The sequence below is a fragment of the Pezoporus occidentalis genome, unplaced genomic scaffold, assembly GCF_034315485.1.
Source record: "Pezoporus occidentalis ecotype Australia unplaced genomic scaffold, CSIRO_AGI_Poc_V1 ctg584, whole genome shotgun sequence".
NCBI classification, from domain to species: domain Eukaryota; kingdom Metazoa; phylum Chordata; class Aves; order Psittaciformes; family Psittacidae; genus Pezoporus; species Pezoporus occidentalis.
In genome coordinates, this window is record NW_026915926.1 from 1 (window position 1) to 9,564 (window position 9,564).

Genomic DNA, 9,564 nt, shown 5'->3' on the forward strand with positions numbered 1-9,564 from the left:
TGAGAGACATCCCTATGGGGTGAGGGATACCCCTATGGGGTGACTGGGAGCCTATGGGGTGGGGGATACCACTGTGGGGTGAGGGAGAGCCCTATGGGGTGACTGGGAGCCTATGGGGTGAGGGAGACCCCTAGGGGGTGACTGAGAGCCTGCGATGGGGCGGAGACCTGGGGTGACTGGGAGCCTATGGGGGGGAGACCCCTATGGGGGTGACTGAGAGCCCTAGGGGGTGACTGGGAGCCTATGGGGGGGATACCCCTAGGGGGTGACAGGGAGCCTGAGATGGGGCGGAGACCTGGGGTGACTGGGAGCCTATGGGGGGGGAGACCCCTAGGGGGTGACTGGGAGCCTATGGGGTGACTGGGAGCCTATGGGGGGGGATACCCCTAGGGGGTGACTGAGAGCCTGAGATGGGGCGGAGACCTGGGGTGACTGGGAGCCTATGGGGTGACTGAGAGCCTATGGGGTGACTGAGAGCCCTAGGGGGTGACTGGGAGCCTATGGGGTGAGGGAGAGACCTAGGGGGTGACTGAGAGCCCTAGGGGGTGACTGAGAGCCTGCGATGGGGCAGAGACCTGGGGGTGACTGGGAGCCCTAGGGGGTGACTGAGAGCCTATGGGGTGACTGGGAGCCTATGGGGGGGGATACCCCTAGGGGGTGACTGAGAGCCTGAGATGGGGCAGAGACCTGGGGTGACTGGGAGCCTATGGGTTGACTGAGAGCCTATGGGGTGAGGGAGACCCCTATGGGGTGACTGGGAGCCTGCAATGGGGCGGAGACCTGGGGGTGACTGAGAGCCTGGGGGGTGACTGGGAGCCCTAGGGGGTGACTGGGAGCCTATGGGGTGGGGGATACCACTGTGGGGTGAGGGATAACCCTATGGGGTGACTGGGAGGCTATGGGGTGCAGGAGAGCCCTAGGGGTGACTGGGAGCCTGCGAGGGGGGGGAGAGCCCTAGGGTGACTGGGAGCCTATGGGGTGAGGGATACCCCTATGGGGTGACTGGGAGCCTATGAGGTGAGGGATAACCCTGTGGGGTGAAGGAGACCCCTATGGGGTGACTGAGAGCCTATGAGGTGAGGGATACCCCATGGGGTGACTGGGAGCCTATGGGGTGAGAGACATCCCTATGGGGTGAGGGATACCCCTATGGGGTGAGGAACAACCCTATGGGGGTGAGGGATACCGCTGTGGGGTGAGGGAGACCCCTATGGGGTGACTGGGAGCCTATGGGGTGAGGGACATCCCTATAGGATGAGAGGAGCCCATTGAGGTGATGGGAGCCCTATGGGGGGACTGAGGCCCCTATGGGGTGAAGGACTGGAATATAATGGGATACACTGGGCTATACTGGGCCATAGTGGGCTATACGGGGCCATACTGGGGCCATACTGGGTTATACTGGGGCCATACTGCGTTATACTGGGTTACACTAGTCCATACTGGGCCATACTGGGCTACAATGGGCCATACTGGGTTATACTGGGTTATACTGGGTTACACTGGGTTATACTGGTCCATACTGGGCCATACTGGGTTATACTGGGGCCATACTGGGTTATACTGGTCCATACTGGGTTATACTGGGTTATATTGGTCCATACTGGGCCATACTGGGCTACACTGGGCCATACTGGGTTATACTGGGTTATATTGGTCCATACTGGTCCATACTGGGTTATACTGGGGCTATACTGGGTTACACTGGGTTATACAGGTCCATACTGGTCCATACTGGGCCATACTGGGTTACACTGGGTTATACAGGTCCATACTGGGCCATACTGGGCCATACTGGGTTATACTGGGTTATACTGGGTTATACTGGGTTATACTGGTCCATACTGGGTTATACTGGGGCCATACTGGGTTACACTGGGTTATACTGGTCCATACTGGGCCATACTGGTGGCGCTGGGACCCACCGGGTGTCGGAGAACTCGAGGCTGCTGACGTTGAGGACGCGGTCGCGCCGGGGCCCCCCCAGGTAGGAGACGAAGTCCCCCAGGCGCATGCGGCACGGGGCCTGGCGCCCCACATCCAGCACCTCGATGACCCTCTCAGCGCCTGTGGGGCAGCGAGGAGCCCAGGGAGCCCCATGGCGGGGGGCACGGGGAGCCCCCACCCCCCTGAGCCCATACGGAGCCCCAGGGACCAGTAACAGGGACCCCAAACCCCTGAACCCCTATAGACCAATAACAGGGACCCCAAACCCCTGAACCCCCATAGACCAATAACAGGGACCCCAAACCCCTGAACCCCTATAGACCAATAACAGGGACCCCAAACCCCTGAACCCCCATAGACCAATAACAGGGACCCCAAACCCCCCTGAACCCCTATAGACCAATAACAGGGACCCCAAACCCCTGAACCCCCATAGACCAATAACAGGGACCCCAAACCCCTGAACCCCCATAGACCAATAACAGGGACCCCAAACCCCTGAACCCCCATAGACTGATAACAGGGACCCCAAACCCCTGAACCCCTATAGACCAGTAACAGGGACCCCAAACCCCTGAACCCCCTCTGAACCCCCACAGACCGATAACAGGGACCCCAAACCCCTCTGAACCCCCTCTGAACCCCCATAGACCAGTAACAGGGACCCCAAACCCCTGAACCCCCATAGACCGATAACAGGGACCCCAAACCCCCCTGAACCCCTATAGACCAATAACAGGGACCCCAAACCCCTCTGAACCCCTATAGACCGATAACAGGGACCCCAAACCCCTGAACCCCCATAGACCAGTAACAGGGACCCCAAACCCCTGAACCCCCATAGACCAGTAACAGGGACCCCAAACCCCTGAACCCCCATAGACCAGTAACAGGGACCCCAAACCCCTCTGAACCCCTATAGACCCCCATAGACCGATAACAGGGACCCCAAACCCTCTGAACCCCCATAGACCAATAACAGGGACCCCAAACCCCTCTGAACCCCCATAGACCAGTAACAGGGACCCCAAACCCCTGAACCCCCCATAGGGACCCCAACCCCTAACAGACCAATAACAGGGACCCCAAACCCCTCTGAACCCCCATAGACCAATAACAGGGACCCCAAACCCCTGAACCCCTATAGACCGATAACAGGGACCCCAAACCCCTGAACCCCCATAGACCAATAACAGGACCCCAAACCCCTGAACCCCCATAGACCAATAACAGGGACCCCAAACCCCTGAACCCCCATAGACCAATAACAGGGACCCCAAACCCCTGAACCCCCATAGACCGATAACAGGGACCCCAAACCCCTGAACCCCTATAGACCAATAACAGGGACCCCAAACCCCTGAACCCCTATAGACCAATAACAGGGACCCCAAACCCCTCTGAACCCCCATAGGCCAATAACAGGGACCCCAAACCCCTGAACCCCCTGAACCCCCAGAGACCCCTCTGAACCCCTATAGACTGATAACAGGGACCCCAAACCCCTCTGAACCCCTAGAGACTGATAACAGGGACCCCAAACCCCAATAGACCCCTATAGACCCCCATAGACCGATAACAGGGACCCCAAACCCCTCTGAACCCCTATAGACTGATAACAGGGACCCCAAACCCCTGAACCCCTAGAGACTGATAACAAGGACCCCAAACCCCCCTGAACCCCTATAGATCCCCCACAGACCAATAACAGGGACCCCCAAACCCCTCTGAACCCCCATAGACCGATAACAGGGACCCCAAACCCCAATAGACCCCTAGAGACCCCCAGAGACCAATAACAGGGACCCCAAACCCCTCTGAACCCCTATAGACCAAGATAGACTGGTCATGGGGACCCCAAACCCCTCTGAACCCCTATAGGCAAGTCACAGGGACCCCCCCAAACCTTCATGAACCCCTATAGACCCCTACAGACCGCTAACAGGGACCCCCACCCACCCCCTATAGACCCATATGGAGCAGCCATGGGATCCCAAACCCCTATAGACCCCTATGGAGCAATGACGGGGACACCCCAAGCCCCCTGAACCCCTTATAGAACCCCCATAGACTGATCCCAAGGGACCCCCACCCACCCCCTATAGACCCGTATGGAGCATCCATGGGGACCCCAAACCCCTACAGACCCCTATGGAGCAGTCACAGGGACACCCCAAGCCCCCTGAACCCCTTATAGAACCCCCATAGACTGATCCCAAGGGACCCCCACCCACCCCCTATAGACCCGTATGGAGCATCCATGGGGACCCCAAACTCCTATAGACCCCTATAGAAACCTATGGAGCAGTCATGGGGACCCCAAACCCCCTCAAACCCCTACAGACCCCTATGGAGCAGTCACAGGGACCCCCCAAGCCCCCTGAACCCCTTATAGAACCCCCATAGACTGACCCCAAGGGACCCCCACCCACCCCCTATAGACCCCTATGGAGCAGCCATGGGGATCCCAAACCCCTACAGACCCCTATGGAGCAGTCACAGGGACCCCCCAAGCCCCCTGAACCCCTTATAGAACCCCCATAGACTGATCCCAAGGGACCCCCACCCACCCCCTATAGACCCTATAGGCCCCCCCCACACTCACCCACGTAGTGCTCGACGTCGCGGGGGGTGAAGGTGGGGGGGGGTAGCGTCATCCCCAGCCCCTCCTTGCGAGCCACCAGGATGGGGACGCTGAAAGTCTTCTCCTCCAGGTACTCGACCGTGAGCTGCGCCCCACTGGGCCGGAGCAGGACCTCGTCGGCGCTGGGACACGGAGCACGGGTCAGTACGGGCACCTATAGACCCTATAGGGGCTGCGGGGGGGGGGCTAGAGAGGGTTGAGGAGCTCCTAGGGGGGCTACGATGGGTTTGGAGATGGTTGAGGAGCTCCTATGGGGGTTACAATGGGTTTGGAGATGGTTGAGGAGCTCCTATGGGGGCTACAATGGCTTTGGAGATGGTTGAGGAGCTCCTATGGGGGTTACAATGGGTTTGGAGATGGTTGAGGAGCTCCTATGGGGGCTACGATGGGTTTGGAGATGGTTGAGGAGCTCCTATAGGGGTTACGATGGGTTTGGAGATGGTTGAGGAGCTCCTATAGGTGCTACGATGGGTTTGGAGATGGTTGAGGAGCTCCTACAGGTGCTACGATGGGTTTGGAGATGGTTGAGGAGCTCCTATAGGTGCTACGATGGGTTTGGAGATGGTTGAGGAGCTCCTATAGGTGCTACGATGGGTTTGGAGATGGTTGAGGAGCTCCTATAGGTGCTACGATGGGTTTGGAGATGGTTGAGGAGATCCTATAGGTGCTACGATGGGTTTGGAGATGGTTGAGGAGCTCCTATGGGGGTTACAATGGGTTTGGAGATGGTTGAGGAGCTCCTATGGGGGTTACAATGGGTTTGGAGATGGTTGAGGAGCTCCTATGGGGGCTACGATGGGTTTGGAGATGGTTGAGGAGCTCCTATGGGGGTTACAATGGGTTTAAAGGGGGTTGAGGAGCTCCTATGGGGGCTACAATGGGTTTGGAGATGGTTGAGGAGCTCCTATGGGGGTTACAATGGGTTTGGAGATGGTTGAGGAGCTCCTATAGGTGCTACGATGAGTTTAAAGGGGGTTGAGGAGCTCCTACGGGTGCTACAACGGGTTTGGAGATGGTTGAGGAGCTCCTATAGGTCCTACAATGGCTTTGAAGATGGTTGAGAAGTTCCTATAGGTCCTACAATGATTTTAAAGCTGGCTGAGTAGCTCCTATAGGTTCTACAGTGGCTTTAAAGGTGGTTGAGAAGCTCCTACAGGTGCTACAATGGGTTTAAAGGGGGTTGAGGAGCTCCTATGGGTGCTACAATGGATTTGGAGATGGTTGAGAAGCTCCTATAGGTGCTACGATGGGTTTGGAGACGGTTGAGAAGCTCCTATAGGTCCTACAATGGGTTTGGAAGTGGTTGGGGCTCCCAAATGGCTGACCCAGGCCCTATAGATCCTATAAGAACCATCTCAAGATGCTTGTGGAGCTCCTACCAGCCCCATAGAGCCTCTGGAGGGCTCCTACAGCAGCGCGATGGCTCCTATAGGTCCTCCAGTGGCTCAATGTGGCTCCTATGGGGGGACGCAGCCGGTTCCTATAGGGCCCGGCTCCTATAGGGCCCGGTTCCCATAGGGCCCCTCACCTGGGGAAGGTCCGGCCCCGCAACTCCCGGATGAACTGAGCGCTCCCGGTGCGGACCGGGCGCGGCGGCTCCGGCTCCGCGGGCTTCGGAGGGCCCCGGCGCCGCTTCACTGCCGAGAGAGGGAGGGAGGGATCCGTGGGGAGGGATCCGTGGGGAGGGATCCGTGGGGAGCAGGGAGGGAACCATGGGGAGGGATCCATGGGGAGGGATCCATGGGGAGCAGGGAGGGATCCACGGGGAGGGATCCGTGGGGAGGGATCCGTGGGGAGGGATCCGTGGGGAGGGATCCATGGGGAGCAGGGAGGGATCCGTGGGGAGGGATCCGTGGGGAGGGAACCGTGGGGAGGGATCCATGGGGAGGGATCCATGGGGAGAGATCCATGGGGAGAGATCCATGGGGAGAGATCCATGGGGAGCAGGGAGGGATCCGTGGGGAGCAGGGAGGGATCCGTGGGGAGGGATCCGTGGGGAGCGGGGAGGGATCCGTGGGGAGCAGGGAGGGATCCGTGGGGAGGGATCCGTGGGGAAGGATCCATGGGGAGGGATCCATGGGGAGGGATCCATGGGGAGCAGGGAGGGATCCATGGGGAGGGATCCGGGGGGAGGGATCCGGGGGGAGGGATCCGGGGGGAGCAGGGAGGGATCCACGGGGAGGGATCCGTGGGGAGGGATCTGTGGGGAGGGATCCATAGGGAGCAGGGAGGGATCCATAGGGAGCAGGGAGGGATCCATAGGGAGCAGGGAGGGATGGATCCGCATGGATCCAGCACGCATGGAGCCACGTGGACCTGGCACATCTGGATCCATACAAATCAGGGATGGATGGATCCATATGGATCCAGCACACATGGACCAGACATGGATGGAGCCATATGAACCTGGCACATCTGGATCCATACAGATCAGGGATGGATGGATCCATATGGATCCAGCACACATGGACCAGACATGGATGGAGCCATATGGACCTGGCACATCTGGATCCATACAGATCAGGGATGGATGGATCCAGCACACATGGAGCCACATGGACCAGACATGGATGGAGCCACACAGAACTGACACATCTGGATCCAAACAGATCAGGGATGGATGGATCCGCATGGATCCAGCAGACATGGACCAGACATGGACCTGGCACATCTGGATCCATACAGATCAGGGATGGATGGATCCATATGGATCCAGCACACACACGGACCTGGCACATCTGGATCCATACAGATCAGGGATGGATGGATCCATATGGATCCAGCACACACACGGACCTGGCACATCTGGATCCATACAGATCAGGGATGGATGGATCCGTATGGATCCAGCACACACACGGACCTGGCACATCTGGATCCATACAGATCAGGGATGGATGGATCCATATGGATCCAGCACGCACACGGACCTGGCACATCTGGATCCATGCAAATCAGGGATGGATATATCCGTATGGATCCAGCACACACACGGACCTGGCACATCTGGATCCATACAGATCAGGGATGGATAGATCCATATGGATCCAGCACGCATGGAGCCACATGGCCCAGGGGCAGACTGATCCATATGGACCAAGCACACATGGATCCATAGGGACTGGGCATGGACCACACTTCCCCAGCCCCATACGGCCCTATAGGGCCCACACCCAGTCCCCCCTGCCTCAGACCTGACCCCATAGGGCCCCTACAGGACCCAGCTCCTGCCCTGTATGGCACAGACCCAGCCCTATAGGGGAAAAGGAGCCCAGGGGGACGCCCCCACCCATAGGAGCTCCCCCCATAGGGCCTCCCCCTGCCCCATAGGCACTCACTGACGGAGGGGCCGTGCAGGACCTCGCACTTGGGGCAATGGTAAAGGTCGATGTCGGCCGCTGCCTCCTCCTCCACCCCCACGCAGCTGCAGGGACCAGCTCAGGATCATCCCAATGCACCCCAATAACCCCCCAGTGCATCCCAATGCACCCCAATAACTCCCCAGTGCATCCCAATGCACCCCAATAACCCCCCAGTGCATCCCAGTGCACCCCAATAACCCCCCAGTGCATCCCAATGCACCCCAATAACCCCCCAGTGCATCCCAATGCACCCCAATAACCCCTCAGTGCATCCCAGTGCACCCCAATAACCCCCCAGTGCATCCCAATGCACCCCAATAACCCCCCAGTGCATCCCAGTGCACCCCAATAACCCCCCAGTGCATCCCAGTGCACCCCAATAACTCCCCAGTGCATCCCAATGCACCCCAATAAACCCCAGTGCACCCCAATAACCCCCCAGTGCACCCCAATAACCCCCCAGTGCAACCCAATAACCCCCAGTGCATCCCAATAACCCCCCAGTGCACCCCAGTGCATCCCAGTGCACCCCAATAACCCCCAGTGCATCCCAATAACCCCCCAGTGCACCCCAGTGCATCCCAGTGCACCCCAACAACCCCCCAGTGCATCCCAATGCACCCCAATAACCCCCCAGTGCATCCCAATGCACCCCAATAACCCCCCAGTGCACCCCAATAACCCCCCAGTGCATCCCAACAACCCCCCAGTGCATCCCAATGCACCCCAATAACCCCCCAGTGCACCCCAATAACCCCCCAGTGCATCCCAGTGCACCCCAATAAACCCCCAGTGCCTCCCAATCCATCCCAGTACCGTCCCATGCCCCACCTGCCATGGAACCAGTCCTGGCACCCATCGCACTCGATCATGAAGCGGGTGACGTCGTAGGGCAGGCGGCACAGGCAGTACACGGGCACCGAGGCCATGGCCCCCTATAGCCCCCTATAGGCCCCTATGGCCCCCTATAGCCCCCTATGGCCCCCTATAGCCCCCTATAGGCCCCTAGGGGCCCCCCTATAGACCCCTATGGCCCCCTATAGACCCCTGTGGCCCCCTATAGACCCCTGTGGCCCCCTATAGACCCCTGCGGCCCCCCTATAGACCCCTATGGCCCCCTATAGACCCCAATAGACCCTTATAGACCCCTATGCCCCCCCCACCCCAGGACATGACCCCCCCCTCCCCTTCTACACGTGACCCCCTTTACCCCCTCGGGGGGGGCTCTTAAAGCTCCCTATAGGGCCTTTAAGGCCTCCCCCCCCCCAAAACTATAGGGTCTTAGAGCACCCCCCAAGGGGTCCACAGGCCTCTGTGCTCCCTATAGACACCCCCAAAAGGCTAACCCCCCCCCCACGGGGGCTCTCCCCCCACACTTTTAACCCCCTATAGGGCCTATAGGGCCCGCGGCTCCGCTCCGAGGCCTTCCCCCGCCTCAGAGGCCCACAGGGCCCCGCGCGGCCTCCACCTCCCGCCTCAGGCCTTAGGCCGCAGGCCTCGTCCCGTGTCCCCCCCCCCACCCCGCCCCAGCGCTGCTCCACCGCCGCCTCCCCGTTACCGCCTCCCGTTCCCGGCCCGGGCCTCGCCTCCGCCACGGCTCGGGCCCGGCTC

The 9,564-nt window shown here is 59.6% G+C and overlaps 1 protein-coding gene across 1 annotated transcript; it reads right to left on the reverse strand.

The window, feature by feature from the left end:
• Nucleotides 1–1,855: 1,855 nt before the first annotated feature.
• LOC134174142 (histone lysine demethylase PHF8-like) lies at nt 1,856–8,884 on the reverse strand. Its single transcript, XM_062638825.1, has 5 exons — nt 8,785–8,884; nt 7,930–8,015; nt 6,120–6,228; nt 4,553–4,713; nt 1,856–2,067 (listed from the first exon to the last, which is right to left on the reverse strand). Exons 1-5 carry the CDS (start codon nt 8,880–8,882, stop codon nt 1,871–1,873), a joined length of 651 nt encoding a protein of 216 aa, XP_062494809.1. The 5' UTR covers nt 8,883–8,884; the 3' UTR covers nt 1,856–1,870.
• Nucleotides 8,885–9,564: the final 680 nt, after the last annotated feature.

Bases quoted from the DNA above. Each gene is read 5' to 3' on its own strand.
- LOC134174142 (XM_062638825.1), bottom strand. From the start codon at position 8,882: ATGGCCTCGGTGCCCGTGTACTGCCTGTGCCGCCTGCCCTACGACGTC. The intron at 4,714-6,119 runs GTGAGGGGCCCT...TCCGTGTCCCAG, and splicing joins CGGGGCCGGACCTTCCCCAG to CGCCGACGAGGTCCTGCTCC. The intron at 2,068-4,552 runs GTGAGTGTGGGG...GCTGCCCCACAG, and splicing joins CGACGTCGAGCACTACGTGG to GCGCTGAGAGGGTCATCGAG.